Source organism: Anolis sagrei, chromosome 6 (genome assembly GCF_037176765.1).
Source record: "Anolis sagrei isolate rAnoSag1 chromosome 6, rAnoSag1.mat, whole genome shotgun sequence".
In the NCBI taxonomy this organism is placed as follows: Eukaryota; Metazoa; Chordata; class Lepidosauria; order Squamata; family Dactyloidae; genus Anolis; species Anolis sagrei.
Genome location: NC_090026.1, coordinates 10,958,671 through 10,976,570, shown reverse-complemented (window position 1 = coordinate 10,976,570; position 17,900 = coordinate 10,958,671). Strand labels below are relative to the sequence as shown.

At 43.5% G+C, this 17,900-nt stretch overlaps 1 protein-coding gene across 2 annotated transcripts; it reads right to left on the bottom strand.

Annotated features, from left to right (window-relative positions):
* Positions 1-897: 897 nt before the first annotated feature.
* Positions 898-17,835, bottom strand: RAB2B (RAB2B, member RAS oncogene family). 2 transcript variants are annotated; one of them, XM_060780065.2, is made up of 8 exons: positions 17,532-17,835; positions 9,262-9,333; positions 8,935-9,002; positions 6,493-6,575; positions 3,897-3,989; positions 3,612-3,723; positions 2,449-2,517; positions 898-1,362 (listed from the first exon to the last, which is right to left on the bottom strand). In XM_060780065.2, exons 1-8 carry the CDS (start codon positions 17,575-17,577, stop codon positions 1,258-1,260), a joined length of 648 nt encoding a protein of 215 aa, XP_060636048.2. In that variant the 5' UTR covers positions 17,578-17,835; the 3' UTR covers positions 898-1,257. The 2 variants fall into 2 exon arrangements, with proteins under 2 accessions (XP_060636048.2, XP_067325867.1); XM_067469766.1 differs by lacking the exons at positions 9,262-9,333; positions 17,532-17,835 and adding an exon at positions 9,192-9,255.
* Between the last annotated feature and the right edge of the window lie 65 nt (positions 17,836-17,900).

Genomic DNA, 17,900 nt, shown 5'->3' with positions numbered 1-17,900 from the left:
GGACAATAAGTAATTGGCCCCTTCTTCCTGGACTTTGGAGGGTTTTGTTGACCAGACCATCCAGGATATTGTGGCCCATGGACATGTGAAAACATTCAACACAAAGGACACTTTTTAATCTGAAAGCTATATATTCCATAAACTCCTGCTCAGGGGTATGTCAATTTGTTGGCAGATTACTGCAATCATCATCCTTGTCGGCTGGAATAGAAAATAAACCTCGGCGGCCTTTGCTTCAACTTGGCGAGATTTATTGGGAAATAGGGAAAATCTTTACTGGTGCTTATTGTCTCGCCAGGTGTTTTGGATCCTCTTTTTGGGTCTTGCTGGCCTGTGCCTCAGCAGGGACCCCCTAAATTTGTGTTCGACATCATTACGATCTTTAATCACCAATTTCGCACTTCTACCATTCCATAAAGCAAGATACTTCCATTCCTGTTTTACGGATGGAGAAAACTAACTTTTGAGACCACATCAAAAGAATGCTACATAAATCCAGTGCTTCAGGAAGGAGGAGATGTAGTTTTGAAAGGGAATTTTCAGAGATGTTCCCAATGCCCATATGTCCTGGTTTAAGGCCTGTTTCAGCAGTAGACCTTTGTTTACAGAAAATGCTGATTGTTTGAGAAAACAGTGCTGCAGAGGGGAAGGTACTTTTCAAGGATAACAGTACATCCAGAGGACTGGCTAGCTAGTGGCTAGTTTAGGCAGCAGTCCAACCCCATTCTGCCAAGAAGCAAAAAAAATTACATTCGAAGCACCCCCGACAGATGGCCATCCATCTGTTTAAAAGCCTCCAAAGAAGGAGCCTCCACCACACTACAGGGCAGAGAGTTCCACTACTGAACAGCTCTCACAGTTAGGAAGATCTTAAAGATGTCATAAAGATGTTCTGGAGAAAGTTGAACACAAAAACATTTAATATGAAGGAAAGCAATGTAAACCTGGGGTAGAAAAGGTGAGCAGATTTCCCAGGGTTCAGTGACCCCAAAGAAAAGCACAGAGTGGGGGAAGTGCCTTTCCCCCTTAAGGAATGCCAGGAGGTGAACTTAAAGCCCACAGGTTCTGGAACGCATTATACATTGCTGATGCCCAGAGACAAATCTTGGTCCAGGATGGTCCCAATCCTCACACGTAGAGGGAAGAGGTAGGTTGCAACAGGGCTTGGTCCAGGAATTCCCCTGCCCCAGTACAATGCGAAGAAACATAATCTGTGCACTCCCAAGCCTTAATAGCTCTGGCTAGATTTCAGGGAACTCAGCAGCATCCCAGTCGGTCTCCAGAGCCTTGAGACCCTGAGCGGGCAGTGGATCCACTTGTTCTGACGGAGGATGGCTGGGGTCCGATCTTGACGCCACTTCCCTGAAAAAGGAAACACTGAAGGATTAAATTAATTATTACATTTGGCCCTGCCATTGATTTTACTTGTATCATTGTGTGTTGTCAATGTTATTGCTTTGTTTTTCAGTTATTTTGTTGTTTGTTGTTGCTGTTGTTTTTACTATTATATTTGGGCTCGGCCTCTTGTAAGCCGCACTGCGTCCTTCGGGAGATGGTAGCCAGGTACAAATAAAGGTTTATTATTATTATTATTATTATTATTATTATTATTATTGAATAATAACAGTTACCTTCAGAAAGACCCGAAAGAATCCAAAACTCCTTTAAGACTATTGGTGGCAAACTTGTGGCCCTCTAGCTGTTTTGGACTTCAGCTCCCAGAATTCCTGACCATTGGACAAGCTGGCTACGGTTTCTGCGAGTTGGGAGTCCCAAACACATGGATGGCCAAAATTTTTACACCTCTGACTAAGACAAAGACATTTCTAGCATAAGATGTTGTGTATTACAATCTGTTTCTTCAGATACATCAGAAGTGGACTGCATTTTTTTTTCTCTTGTCAGCCTCAAAGGTGCATAATTCCTTCATGTCTTTATATGCTAAAATGGACTAATATGGCTATCCCATTGAATCCATCCATAGGAAAGACAGAATTGCCTTGATTTTACCGGATTCGAACCTGCGACCTGTCAATCAGCAGGACTGAAGATTGACAGGTCGCAGGTTCGAATCCGGGGAGAGGCGGATGAGCTCCCTCTATCAGCTCCAGCTCCTCATGCGGGGACATGAGAGAAGCCTCCCACAAGAATGATAAAAACATCAAATCATCCAGGCGTCCCCTGGGCAACGTCCTTGCAGACGGCCAATTCTCTCACACCAGAAGCGACTTGCAGTTTCTCAAGTCGCTCCTGACATGACAAAAAAAAAACTAACCTATGCCATCTGGGAAGCCCCAGGAAGAAAGCAGATTGGGATTATTTTTAAATAGTAAAAAGACATTGTGGGAACTGAAGCAAGATGGCCATTCTGTAATAATCTCTCTTAGCACCCCATCTTTCAGTTTCTATCAGTGGAGGGAACTCCAAGGAAGCGTTCTGCTGACTCACCTCACTGGAAAGATCAAACTGGCCCTGCAGGATCTTTCTGTAGATGCCTTTTGCAATGCAGAGAAAGGCCTGAAAAGGGGAATCAAAAGACAGAAAATATTTGCATAAGAGAAGAGGCACAGGGTTATAGATACAGGCAAAAGGAAAGAAATGCATTGGTACTCAAATATGAATTCTGCAATCCTAATCCATTTTTCCTTGAGATCCCAAATTTCTAACACTGCACTTGAGTAAGCACTCCCTTGATAATATTGTCTTCCCTGTTTCCTTGGATGCCCAAACAATAAAAGTTGAGGACCCCTTATTCAGGTGGTGCAGCAGGTGAAACCGCTGAGCTGCTGAACTTACTGACAAAAAAGGTTGGTGGTTTGAATCTGGGGAGTGGGGTGAACTCCCACTGTTAGGCCCAGCTTCTGCCAACCTAGCAGTTGGAAAACATGCAAATGTGAGTAGATCAGTAAGTACCACTTCTGCAGCAAGGTAACGGCACTCCATGCAGTCATGCTGGCCTCATGACCTTGGAGGTGTCTATGGACAACACTGGCTCTTCAGCTTAGAAATTGAGGTGAGCACCACCTCCCAGAGTCGGACACGGCTAGACTTAATGTCGGGAAACCTTTACATGTTTTTGAACTGCTAGGTTGGCAGAAGCTGAGGCTAACAGCGGGAGCTCACCTCTGGATTCATCAAGTTCAGCAGCTAAGTGATTTCATCCACTGCACCACCGGGGGTTCCAAGCATACATAGCCTCCTATCAAATCAAAGACAAATCAAAACCATCTGATTTTAATCCTGCTCTTACAAAAAAAATCTAGCCAGTTCCAGATGCACTTTTTTCCATTGGGTCATTTCTGTCCATCCATGAGGCTCTCAGACCTACCAAAACTAAATTAAAGTTAGGGTTGTGTTGTCCTGCCAGAAAATATGGGCATGGTGATAATAATTAGATTATCAGCTTATACAGTTGTTAAAATAGGTTTGACATTGAAGATTTTTTTTAAAAAAAATAAGGATTAGCAGTATTTCAAAGGAACACAACTCCACTCTTTCCTTATGTCCTATGTCCAGGCAGTAGAAGCCAGATCAACTGTGTAAATGTATGCCAAACATGTTTGTGTGTTTGCCCAAATGAGACAGGAACTGGAAACAGATGGGCACCTAACCTCTTCCACATTGGTTGCTGTCCTTGCTGAGGTCTCCAAGAAAACCATGCCATGTTCCCGGGCAAAAGCTTCCCCTTCTTCCTTCTGTACAACACGCTGGTTCTCCAGATCACTATGGGAAAATTGTCAAGGTAAATAATCGAAGTAAAGCATCAGCTCCAGTCAGAAACAATCTGAAATGCTGACACACATGTACAGATACTCATAATTTGGTGTTGCTCCCAAAAGGAGAAAAGGGACTTGGAAATCTGGGATGTTGTGTGGTTTCTAGGAAATATCACCAACCTTTTATTGCCGATCAGCACAATCACTATATGAGAGCTGGAGTTTTTCCGGGTATCCTCCAACCAGGATTGCAAGTGGTTAAAAGTGTCCCGCCTGTAGGGAAAGATAAAAAACAAAACCAAGGTCAAGTGGTCTAGAAAGGCATAGAGCAGTGGTTCTCACTCAATCTGTGGGTCCCCAGATGTTTTGGCCTTTAACTCCCAGAAATTCTAACAGCTGGTAAAATGCCTGGGATTCCTGGGAAATGTAGGCCAAAACACCTGGGGACCCACAGGTTGAGAACCACTGGCATAGAGCAACAGGTAAGGAGAGTGAAAGCCCTGTGGTCAATGTCAAAGTTTCTTATTTTGAGGATTATAGCTTCCAGAACCTTTTCAGCAAACATGATGGTTCCTCAAAGAAACTTTTCCAGGCATGCCTTCTACTTGTGGTAAGTTTCTATAAACTTTTATCGTACCTTCCAATGTCAGTACTGGTTAAGGGTGAAGGAAGAGAAGTACATATTAACTTGAGTTCATATTTCCCCTGACCCTTCCATAACCAGGAAATAAAATGGAGGGCTCACAAGGAAAAGAAGTTACCGTATATACTCGAAGGTAAGCTGAGTTTTCCAGCCCCTGTTTTGAGCTGAAAAAGCCTCAGGTTATAATGGAGCCAAAGCCAGGCAGCGGAGCCTGAGGCCATTACTTGAAATATATATTTCTCTTTCCACTTCAACTCCTTTGACAGTGTGTTTTCTTTTCCAGTCAAAAAGGAGGGAAAGCAGATATATTTCATGTCCTCCTTGTTTGTATAGCTCTTTTTCAAACCCACCCAATTTCCTGGCTTTTTTGATATCTAAATGTACTAACTTTATATGTGCATTTTTGTTCCCTTGGAAGTTTTCCCCTCATATGTTTGCAGGTCTTTGGAAAACCTATATGCATATAGATATCTAGATATTTCCATGTACCTGTATATCTGTATCTACATGTATACAATATTGCAAATCCTATATAGTTACAATTATCTATAGAGACAGAGATGTTTAGATAGATATAGATATATATGAATATAGATATATAGGGCTTGCAAATATTGCAGGAGGGAAATGCATATAAATAGCAAATTTGCAAGCGTTTCAGGGGGAAATTCATATCTGAAATTAATATATATAATAGATCTATATCTAGCTCTGCATGGTTTATATAGGCATTGAATATTTGACTATTACTATGTTGGTAGCCGGCTTGAGTCCCCATGGGGAGATGGGGCAGGATACAAATGAAGTATTATTATTATTAAGTTATTATTGATACCATATTGTTTTTGTTGACCCTACTTTTCCACTTACAGAGCTAGTTTACTGTTTTTCTTTGAAATACGGTAAATACTAAAAAACATTTAACCTACTGATGCCTCAATTAATGCAATTTTTTGTATCTATTTTTATTTTGAAATTTACCAGTAGCTGTTGCATTTCCCATCCTCGGCTTATTCTCAAGTCAATATGTTTTTCCAGGTGCTTTTTTTTTTTTTTTGGTGGTAAAATTAGGTGCCTCAGTTTATATTTGAATCGGTTTATACTTGAGTATATATGGTAATATTGTAGGGGCAAGCAAACTCCAAAGAATGCTGCTTTTTCTTGATCCCAGGAAACCTCCAAGGCTCCATGGGGATGCAGAGTGAACTAAAGGTTACCTCCACTTCCAGATTTCTGCTTTAATGAAATGTGGTGCGCTGTCCATTTTCCTTGAGAGTACCATTACTCATCTTGGATGTTACTGAGAACACTGATGAGCATTTTTGAGCAAGTAGGCAGGCCTGTAGCGAGGGGGTGGTTTTAGGGGTTTAACCCCCCCCCCCGAAATGTTTCAGATTTTTAAAAAAACCTGGTTTACTCATGAATTTTAACTGGTTAACCAAATCCCCATGCTAAGTCTATGAGATGCAAAAAATTAAGAGTCCCTCCAGAACTGTAAGCACTCTCTCAAGCAAATATTGACAATTTATTCACACTGTCATTACTTGCAGCAATAGCCGATGTAGCGAAGCAACCAAGTTGAGATGGGGGGGGGGGGTGTTGAATGCTCTCATTAAGGAGGCCAGACTTGGTGGAGGTGGTTGACAGGGGTGGAGCTGCAGGCTATTGAAGGTTGCTCTGCCCCCTGATGTGCTCTTTGCTTCAGCGTGAGCTAGGCAGGTTTCAAACCCCCCCCCCAAATTTCAACCCTCCCCAAAATGTTCACCCCCCCCCTGAAATTTTCAACCCCCCCCCCCCCCCGAAATTGTCAACTCTCTCCGAATTTTTTTTCTGGCTACGGCCCTGCAAGTAGGGATGTGGCAGGGTTGCAAAAATGGTACCACAGGTGTGTGTGTCTCCCATCCTTTTACTTGCACCTTTTTGACTTTCTAGAACTTCACTGCAACAAATTGTGAGACCTCACTATACAAATCTTGGCTTTTTTTTTTAAGTGCACGCATCAAAGGGGACAATTATGACATAAATATTCTCAGGATTTTGAAAAAACTTCCAGATTTTTGGGGGTGTGCCCCATTAAACTATGCACAAGACATTCTTGCCCATACAATGTGTAGACCTATGATAGAGCCTCACTTGGTAATGTCATAAACCAGCAATGCTCCAGCTGCTCCTCTGTAGTATGAGCGGGCGATGGAACGGAATGATTCCTGTCCAGCCTGTGGGGTGGAAGAAAACCAGTCAGGGAGCACACAGAACTATACCTTTGGACTAAACATGCCAATCTCTTTTTCAGTATTGGTGATATGACCAAAGCAGAACATCAACACAGTTGGTGAAGCTTACACCCAAGGAAGGGATTCACTGCCATCTCCTGTGGATTTTTAGTGCATTTGCAGTCTTCCCTGATGATAGTTTGTACAATTACATCTTTGTCAAATTGCATCTCCCTATATAGGCCATCTCATGCACTGCGGTCAGCAGAGGAGGCCCTGCTGTCAGTCCCACCTCTGTCTCAAGAACGGCTGGTGGGAACGAGAGAGGGGGCCTTCTCCGTTATTGCTCCCCATCTCTGGAACTCCCTCCCTAAAGAAATAAAAACAGCCCCCACCCTCCTCTCCTTTAGGAAACTTCAGAAAACACACTTATGCACCTTAGTGTATGGAGAGGAGGACTAAGATATTTTAATCCACCGGAACGTTGGTGAACCACTTGCACTATATGACAGTTATATATTTTCTAAAAACACCTGTTAGCTATTTCAAATGCAGTACATTTAACTGCTTTTAATGATGTGTGTTTAATGTTCATTTATGTCTTAGTTTTATTGTCTAATTGGTTTACTGCTACCTTGTTCCCATCTCAGTATTTTTTTTCATTATAAGTTTACTATTGTTATTGTGCATTATTTTGTATTATTTCTGATGTTGTTTGTACTTTGTAAGACATTGAATGTTTGCCTATCTCTGTATGTAAACCGCCCTGAGTCCTTTTCGAGATAGAGGGTGGTCTAGAAATAGAAATATATTATTATTATTATTATTATTATTTCAGCTGTTTGTTCCATGTCAGTGAACAAAGGTGCAATATCTTTTGCATGTTTTAGTTTTCTTTCAAATAGAGACTGAACGCAGGCAAGCAAGCAAAGGTGATGATATAACAGAGCATTATGTGAGTAAAGTTACACCCACCAAAGCCCCTCCAACACTGCGTGATGATGCACTAGTTCTCTTTAGGGTGACAAAATTTGTGATGCAACAACATCTGGAGGACTGATGCACATTTTGAGCCTCATTGCCATTGTTTTAATTTCCTCTCCCATCCACTCTTGAAATCATGAGAGATAGACATTTCAAAAGATAGCTCTTTGGAAGTGTCTTTGTTCAGTGTACCAAGTGAAGCATAGCAGAGGTACAGTAATTGCTAGCCTTTGCAGCAACCTCAGTGTGACCATTAACCATCCTCTTCCTTGTGTTTAACTAGTTTCCCCGAAAATAAGACATCCCCTTAAAATAAGACCTAGTAGAAGTTTTGCTGAATTGCTAAATATAAGGCCTCCCCCAAAATAAAGATTTAGCAAAGTTTTTGTTTGCTCCCTCTGATGGCTGGAATTGGCAATACCATCCTGCTGTACAAGTGGTCCAGGAACTGCTGCAGGAGATCATTACAGTCTCCAAACATTGTGTGGGAGCCAGGTACTTTACAGCTCTTATTTTTGTAGCCCTGTGTGTGAGTCAGGCAACCAGTGTGACCGGACAACTACTGTACAGTATATAATAAATGTTCATTTTGTTCAACAATAAATGTGAATTCTTCTTCATGGAAAAAGAAGACTTCCCCTGAAAATAAGACCTAGTGCATCTTTGGGAGCAATAATTAATATAAGACACTGTCTTAGTTTCAGGGAAACAGGGTATCTTATCTCAAGATGAGCAGATTAAACAAAAATTTTAAAGCATTTATTTTATTCTCTGAAATATTCCACCAAAATGCTAACCCAATTTAATTTTAAGAAATAAGACTATCTGTGAATAAATATTTGTAAAAAAAGTTTAAATATTGACTTCAATATTGGTTTCCATATATACAAACACAACCTGTGTTAGAAGATTGAGGGGTACCTATTCTTTGTTTAGATATTCCTCTTCTTGCATTCCCTTTGCACCTACACCTCCAAGCCCAAAGTTGGAAAAGTTCCTTTTTACAGTCCTCAGAATTCCCAGTGGTCATGCTGCCTGGGGAATTCTGAGAGTTGCAATTCAAGTTCTGCCCCACCCTCCATAATTCCAATTTTCCCTCTGCATTTAGGAGAGTCAATGTTTCCTTTCTTCTTCCTTCCAACTCTCCTGCCCAGCTCTGGCACCTGTTACCAAACAAGCTGGAACAAGTCTTTCCTGATTAGCAAGATGTACAAAGAACCGAAGATGGCACAAAGGCTGGGAAGAGTTGCCCAAGGAAGTGGGAGGAAATGATGCAAATAAAACCGGCATGCCCTGGCTCTGCATAGGCAGTCTAATCCCCATCAACTATGTGCCAACCTGTCTGGAGATCAGGTAAAGAGCAACTAGGGGTCCTCACCGTGTCCCAAATCTGCAGCTTAATCTTTTTGTCATTTATGGTGATCATACGCGATCCGAATTCCACGCCTGGGGGCAAAAAGGAAGGACAAAAAATGTTTCTAAATGTTGAAGCCAAATGTTCACCTAATCCCTCTCTGTTCACAATTGCCAACGACACTCCAAGAATATAGGAGTGAGAAAGCAGCAGTTGCCAACAGAGACAAAGGGAGATCCAAGGAAGAGTGAACAGTTGCAAAAAGGGTGTTTTATTCTCACCCAGTTTTGTTTCTTAAGTCCCAATATATGCACCAGAAACTCCCAATACCCATTTGGCACTGGCTCTCACCAACTGTCAAGTTATGGGAAGATAGGAACCGTTTATCGGTGAACTGCAACAAGAGGCATGATTTCCCAACACCTGTGAAAAGAAAGATAGAGTCATAAGCTGCTGGACTTGGAAGCAATAGGATCTATGGCAAACACTCCTGAAAGGCCCTGCATTGCATCCCTTTCAGTAGAACCACTGCAGGTAAGTAAAGAGGCAGGAAAAACAGCACTTCAGCTATGGAACCAGGATCTTGAAGTAGAACGATGGGTCTTCACACAGCTTAAACCCAAACTGATAGGCTTTTAGTGACCATCTGTGCCCTGAATTCTTTCTCTAGTGAGTAAATGGCAAAAGTAAACTATGGATCCCAGTAGACTTCCTCGCCTATGTCTAGGGGATCAAGTCCAGCATGACCAGAAGTCATCGTGGATGGCGGCTCTGAATAATGAGCTGGCTGGATTCAATCTGCCTTTGCAATTTCTGGGTGTTCTGGATCCGGGGGCAGGGCAAGTGCTCAAGTGGCGCATTTGGGATGTCTGTGCACAGCTGGACCTAGAGAGCATAGGTAGGTCTTCAGCCACAAGGTTTTTAGCTTCCCACAAAAGGAATATTTATTTAGAGCACTACCTAACTATTCCACTTCCTCTACCCTTAAGAATATATACTAGGGCTAGGTTTGAACATAGAATCAAAGAGTTGGAAGAGACCTCATGGGCCATCCAGTCCAACCCCCTGCCAAGAAGCAGGAATATTGCATTCAAATCACCCCTGACAGCTGGCCATCCAGCCTCTGTTTAAAAGCTTCCAAAGGAGCCTCCACCACACTCCAGGGCAGAGAGTTCCACTGCTGAACGGCTCTCACAGTCAGGAAGTTCTTCCTCATGTTCAGATGGAATCTCCTTTCTTGTAGTTTGAAGACATTGTTCCGCGTCCTAGTCTCCAGGGAAGCAGAAAACAAGCTTGCTCCCTCTTCCCTGTGGCTTCCTCTCACATATTTATACATGGCTATCATATCCCCTCTCAGCCTTCTATTCTTCAGGCTAAACATGCCCAGCTCCTTAAGCCGCTCCTCATAGGGCTGGTGCTCCAGACCCTTTATCATTTTAGTCGCTCTCCTCTGGACACATTCCAGCTTGTCAATATCTCTCTTGAATTGTGGTGCCCAGAATTGGACACAATATTCCAGGTGTGGTCTAACCAAAGCAGAATAGAGGGGTAGCATTACTTCCCTAGATCTAGACACTATGCTCCTATTGATGCAGGCCAAAATCCCATTGGCTTTTTTTGCCGCCACATCACATTGTTGGCTCATGTTTAACTTGTTGTACATGAGGACTCCAAGATCTTTTTCACACGTACTGCTCTCAAGCCAGGCGTCCCCCAATCTGTATCTTTGCATTTTGGTATTATGATGCAAATTGGGTGCTAGTATAATATCCCAGATTTTATTTTAAAAGGCAGAGGAACGAGAGACCAGATTGCCAATATCCGCTGGATAATGGAGAAAGGCAGGGAGTTTCAGAAAAACATCTACTTCTGCTTCATTGACTATTCTAAAGCCTTTGACTGTGTGGATCATAATAAATTGTGGCAAGTTCTTGGCGGGATGGGCATCCCAAGCCACCTTGTCTCTCTCCTGAGGAATCTGTACAAGGACCAAGTAGCAACAGTCAGAACTGACCACGGAACAACAGACTGGTTCAAGATTGGGAAAGGCGTACGGCAAGGCTGCATACTCTCACCCAACCTTTTTAACTTGTATGCAGAACACATCATGCAATGTGCGGGGCTGGATGAATGCAAAGCTGGGGTGAAAATTGCTGGAAGAAACATTAACAACCTCAGATATGCAGATGACACCACTCTGATGGCCGAAAGCGAGGAGGAGCTGAGGAGCCTTTTAATCAAGGTGAAAGAAGAAAGCGCAAAAGCCGGGTTGCAGCTAAACGTCAAAAAAACCAAGATTATGGCAACAAGAATGATTGACAACTGGAAAATAGAGGGAGAAACCGTGGAGGCCGTGACAGACTTTGTATTTCTAGGTGCAAAGATTACTGCAGATGCAGACTGTAGCCAGGAAATCAGAAGACGCTTACTTCTTGGGAGGAGAGCAATGTCCAGTCTCGATAAAATAGTGAAGAGTAGAGACATCAGACTGGCAACAAAGATCCGCCTTGTCAAAGCCATGGTATTCCCTGTAGTCACCTACGGATGTGAGAGCTGGACCTTAGGGAAGGCTGAGCGAAGGAAGATCGATGCTTTTGAGCTGTGGTGTTGGAGGAAAGTGCTGAGAGTGCCTTGGACTGCGAGAAGATCCAACCAGTCCATCCTCCAGGAAATAAAGCCCGACTGCTCACTGGAGGGAAAGATACTAGAGACAAAGTTGAAGTACTTTGGCCACATCATGAGGAGACAGGAAAGCCTAGAGAAGACAATTATGCTGGGGAAAGTGGAAGGCAAAAGGAAGAGGGGCCGACCAAGGGCAAGATGGATGGATGGCATCCTTGAAGTGACTGGACTGACCTTGAGGGAGCTGGGGGTGGTAACGGCCGACAGGGAGCTCTGGCGTAGGCTGGTCCATGAGGTCACGAAGAGTCGGAGACGACTGAACGAATGAACAACAACAATAATATCCCAAGAAGTGAGAGATTCTGCGTATGGGGAGAACAAACAGTGGAAGATATTGAACACTTCTTCATTGACTGTCCAGCATATACTGAACTGCGAGACAGATATTTACATTTAATATTATCCAACTGCAGGTCCCTCAACTGAAATGATATTCTGACATCCCTCTTGCAAGGGCAGGAAAGATCCAACATAATCAGAGTAAGCCTTTTTAATTCTGAAAGCTATTAAGAAAAGAGCAGATTTCCTGAAAGAAGAACCAGGAAAATAAGATTCTGACTATAAATAGAAGGTCAGCTGCTGTCCTCACCTTTTTGCCTTGTTTTTTTTTTACTCATGTTCTATTTTGAAATGGTCATATGACTGGTCAAATAAATAAATATTATTAGTGAGTAAATGGAAGAACAGGGATTATTTCTAGTGCAGGGGGTGGAAAATATTTGCCTTTCCAGGTCTTTTAGACTGCAGCCTCTTGCCACCAGCCATGCTGGGTAGGGCTGATAGGAGATGCATGAGAAAAAATTGGAGAAACAAAGGTTATCAATTTCTTTCTAGTAGCTTAACATTGAATGGGCCTGTCCCAATATACTAATGTTTTTTGGCTCTAGTGGAAAGAGGAACAAGAGCTCTGAATGGTGCCTGAAACAAACCAGTGACGAGAGAACTGTCTGTAGTGCCAAAGACAAAAAAGGTGTTTTTGAAGCTTCATTTCCTTGTTTTAGTAGAAGACAAACACTCAGTTTAAAATGCACTCTTTCTCATATCAGATGCATTTCAATACTGTGGAGAATCAGCAGCAGAAGGGTCTAACTTTTTCTTTGTATGAATGTCAGCACTGGGTGCAAAACAGGGAGGATCATATGACAAATTTCACAAAGGAAATGAGGCCAGAACTTCAAAAAACAGACCTGTTACATCAGTGTTGCAAGAATTTATGAGAAAGGGGCATATGCTGACACTGTAAGACTGTTTAAATAATCTTACTGATATTTATTCCATTTTAAAGATCTATATCACAAGCCTGAGAAGATAAAATTGTAGCCAGGCAAATGGACCTTTTTGGTTGTGGTACATTGCCTTTGGAATCTGAGCTCTCTTATCTGAACACTAGTCTCCACTACGGGTGAATTATTTCTAAATGAAATCTACTCATAAAGTTTTTTTAAAAAATGTATTTGGCTTTTAATAGTTTTTAATGCTGGCATTATTACTGTGACATATTGCAGCAATACTACACAGCTGAGATATTTGTTATTGGTTTAAACCAGTGGTATACATCATGCCAATAGGGAGCTCTGGCATGGGCTGGTCCATGAGGTCACAAAGAGCTGGAAGAAACTGAAAAAATAAACAACAAATGCATCGTGTGGCCTTCCAGGTGTTTGGGACTCCCAACTCCCAGAAGCTCTGGCCAGCTTATCCAATGATCAGGAATTGAGGGAGTTGAGGTCCAAAACACATGGAGGGCCACAGGTTTGACACCAGTGGTTTAAAGCAAGAGTGGACTTCTGCCACCAGCTTTCAACAGGGGCTGGATGGCCATCTGTCAGGGATACTTTGATTGTTTTTCCTGCATGGAAGGGGGGTTGGACTAGATGGCCCATGTGGTCTTCTCCAACTCTATTATTCTATGATGTTGTTGAACTATGATTATCAGCATTTTTAGCCAATGTAGAAAATAGCAAGGAGTGTTAGAACTGTCCCAATATCTCAATATTGTGAGTGGATTTTTTTAAAGGGCAGAATGAAGCCACATCTTTATATGGATTTTCACATTAACATGTAAATGCTCAAATCAGGAGCAAATTTGATTGAGTCCACCACTTAGACCCACACAAACCGTAATATAGGCAGAAAGATTATAACCTGAAGAACCAAAGTGTCCAAAAGTTTGGAAGCTAAGCATGTTTAACTTGGGAGGAAAGAAGGCCAAGAGGAAACACGACAGCCATGTTTAAACATCTGAAAGTAGGTCACCTTGAAAAGAGGTGACATCTCCCCTCTCCTCAGGGCAGGTTTGTTTTCTGCTGGTCTATAAACTAGGACACAATGGAGCAATGGCTTCAAATTACAGGAAAAGAGATCCCACCTAAACCTTAGGAAGAACTTCCTGGCAGGAAGAGCTGTTTGGCAGTGGAATATCCTGCTGCCTGAGAGTGTGGTGGAGTCACCTTCTCTGGAGGTAGATGGCCATTTGTCAAGAGGGCTTTGATGGTGTTTCCCACCTGGCAGAATAGGTGTAGACTGGGTGACCCTTGGGGTCTCTTTACATTCTGATTCTGTTAACTGCTCATATATTACATTTTGGGTTTGATTAATTGTGAACAGTGCGATTTCTTTTTGTGCTTTTGAACAGATGTTTGAATGTTTCTTATGAGTGAAAAGGTGCTTTGAACAGAAAACTTCAACCTCTTTCTTATTATTTCCTCTCTGATATATGGAAGTAAAAAGTTTACTGCAGGCCTGCACAACCAAGAGGAGATTCCATCTGAACATGAGGAAGAACTTCCTGACTGTGAGAGCCGTTCAGCAGTGGAACTCTCTGCCTTGGAGTGTGGTGGAGGCTCCTTCTTTGGAAGTTTTTAAACAGAGGCTGGATGGCCATCTGTCAGGGGTGATTTGAATGCAATATTCCTGCTTCTTGGCAGAATGGGGTTGGACTGGATGGCCCATGAGGTCTCTTCCAACTCTTTGATTCTATGATTCTAGGGCTCTTCAGGCATTTGGGACTCCACCTCTTAGAAGCCCAGAGTGTCCAATGATCAGGAATTCTGGGAGGTGAAGTGCACATTTATACATATCCTGGTCTACATACTGGAATCATACAGTCCTGTTGGTTGTCGAAAGTCAATTCATATTTAAATGCTTTTTAGCTGCTAGTTTAATTATGTGAAGATGGGTTTCTGTGTTTTCTGGGCTGTACTATGGCCATGTTCCAGAAGCATTCTCTCCTGATGTTTCACCCACATCTATGGAAGGCATCCTCAGAGGTTCTGAGGTCTGCTGGAAACTCAACAACCTCTGAGGATGCCTGCCATAGATGTGAGCGAAATGTCAGGAAAGAATGCTTCTGGAATATGGCCATAGAGCCAGGAAAACTCACAGCAACCCAGTGATTCCAGCCATGAAAGCCTTCGACATATGTGGTAAATGTTTATGAGGTATCATATTTAGTTTATTTAAGTCATTTAATTTTGATAATGTTTGTTCGTTTGGATTAGCTATTATAAGTTTTATATTGCGATTCTTTTGTTTATCTGTTTGTGTGTTGTTGAAAAAGATCTTGGAGTCCTCATGGACAGCAAGTTAAACATGAGCCAACAACGTCATGCGGCGGCAAAAAAAGCCAATGAGATTTTGGCCTGCATCAATAGGAGCATAGTGACTAGATCCAGGGAAGTCATGCTACCCCTCTATTCTGCCTTGGTTAGACCACATCTCAAATACTGTGTCTAATTCTGGGCACCACAATTGAAGAGAGATATTGACAAGCTGGAATGTGTCCAGAGAAGGGCGACTAAAATGATCAAGGGTCTGGAGAACAAGCCCTATGAGGAGTGGCTTAAAGAGCTAGGCATGTTTTAGCCTGAAGAAGAGAAGACTGAGAGGAGATAGCCATGTATAAATATGTGAGGGGAAGTCATAGGGAGGAGGGAGAAAGCTTTTTTTCTGCTGCCCTGAAGACTAGGACGTGGAGCAATGGCTTCAAACTACAGGAAACTAACTGTGAGAGCTGTTCAGCAGTGGAAATCTCTACCCCAAAGTGTGGTGGAAGCTCCATCTTTGGAGGATTTTAAACAGAGGCTGGATGGGTTGGGAGTGCTTTGAACGTGACTGTCCTGCTTTTTGGCAAGGGGCTGGACTGGATGTCCCAGGAGGTCTCTTCCAACTCTGTGATTCTGATTCTCTGTTGGCACTGAACGTTTGCCTCTTTTATTAGAAACCACCCTGAGTCCCCCAGGAGAGATAAGGCGGGTGATAAATCAAGTATTATTTCTACTGAAGTCCAAAACAGCCGAAAGGCCACAGGCTATGCAGGCCTGGTTTACTGTAACTAAATATCAGAAAATAAAAAAGTTGAAGCAGTGTGTGTGTGTGTGTGGGGGGGGGGGGGGGAGATATGAACTTTGTGATGAAGCATTTAAAAAAAAAACTTGCGAAGGCCAAATCCTTCTAAAACAGGCATGGGTCAACTTGGGCCCTGTGATATTATGATAGCTGGGTCTGGAAGCTCTGAGCTCCTGCAAAGGCAGCTGTGAATAAGGGAAGAGAGGGGGCAGAGTGAGAGCGGGGAGAGCAAAGGAAGGATGGAAAGGAGGGGACGTTTAGTGTAAGGGTTAGGGAAAGATTTAGGGTTTGGGTTACGGTTAGGGTAAGGTTTAGGGTTAGGGTAAGGGTTTGAGTAAGGGGTTAGGCTTAGGCTTATGGTATGGTTAGGGTTTCACCATTAAAGAACTGGTGATAGTATGATAGCTGGGTCTGGAAGCTCCAAGCGTTATGGAGATGCTGCAAAGAGGGCTGTGAATAAGGGAAGAGAGGAGGCGGAGTGAGAGCGGGGAATGCAAAGTAAGGATAGAAAGGAGGGGATGCTTAGTGTAAGGGTTAGGGCAAGATTTAGGGTTATGATTAGGGTACGGTTTAGGGTTTGGGTTAGGTTTAGGCTATGGTAAGGCTTTGGGTAAGGGATTAGGCTTAGGCTTACCATACGGTTCAGGGTTAGGGTTTCACCATTAAAGAACAGGTGATGGTATGATAGCTGGGTCCGGAAGCTCCGAGCGTTACGGAGATGCAGCAAAGGCGATTGTGAATAAGGGAAGGGGGGGGGGGGGTGGAGAGAGAATGCTGCAATGCTGGTTTGGGATTATGATTAGGGTACGGTTTTGTGTTTGGTTTCATGTTAGGGTAAGGTTTAGGCTAAGGAAAGGGTTTGGATAAGGGATTAGGTTTACTGTATGGTTCTGGGTTAGGGTTTCACCATTAAAGAACTGGTGGTAGTATGATAGCTGGGTCCGGAAGCACCGAGCGTTACGGAGATGTCGCAAAGGTGGTTGTGAATAAAGGAAGGGGGGTGGGGAGAGCGAAGGAAGGATAGAAAGAAGGGGACGCTTAGGGTAATGGTTTGGGTTAGTTAGGGTATGGTTTAGGGATTGGGTTTTCGTAAGGTCAGGCTTAGGGTAAGGGGTTAGGCTTAGGGTACAGGTTAGGGTAAAGTTTAGGGTTTGGGTAAGGGGTTAGGCTTAGGGTACAGGTTAGGGTAAAGTTTAGGGTTTAGGTAAGGGGTTAGGCTTAGGGTACAGGTTAGGGTAAAGTTTAGAGTTAGGCTTAGGGTACAGGTTAGGGTAAGGTGTTAGGCTCAGGATACAGGTTAAGGTTTGGGTAACAGGTTAGGCTTACTGTATGGTTCAGAGTAAGGGTTTCACCATTAAAGAACTCTTACATCCCTTCTATATTTGTCTCCGGCATGGCTTACATTAGGTAAGTCTCTCTTGTGCAAACAGCACTCCCGATACGTAATGCTCGGAGCTTCCGGACCCAGCTATCATACTATTACCTTGGGCCCTTGGGGTGTTTTGGACTTCAACTCCCACCATTCCTAACAGCCTCGGGCCCTTTCCTTTCCCCCCTCAGCCGCTTAAGCAGGCCCTCCGCCCCTCCCATACCCGAGTCCCCGATGACGATGTATTTGAACAGGTAGGCGTAGGCCATGGCTGCCGGGAGCCCCTGAGAACGAGGCGGGAGGGGGCCTCCACGGGCCGCTTTCGCTCACGCCACGGGAACTCTGCCTACTCCTCTCGCGCTTCCTATTTCAAAGCCGTGGCTCTGACCCGCCCTCTTCCTTCCCGGCGCTTGGCTTCTTCCCTTTCCGGTGCCTTCTCCTTCATGACGGCAGCCCCTGGTGGACTTCCGGCGGCACTCTAGGGCATCTCTTCTGGGCCGCCTCTATTCCTCCTTGTGTTGACTCCGCCCACTCCTTTGGTCTTCTTCGGACTGGCTGCTCTATTGCGTCACATCCGGGGGGAGAGGGGAAA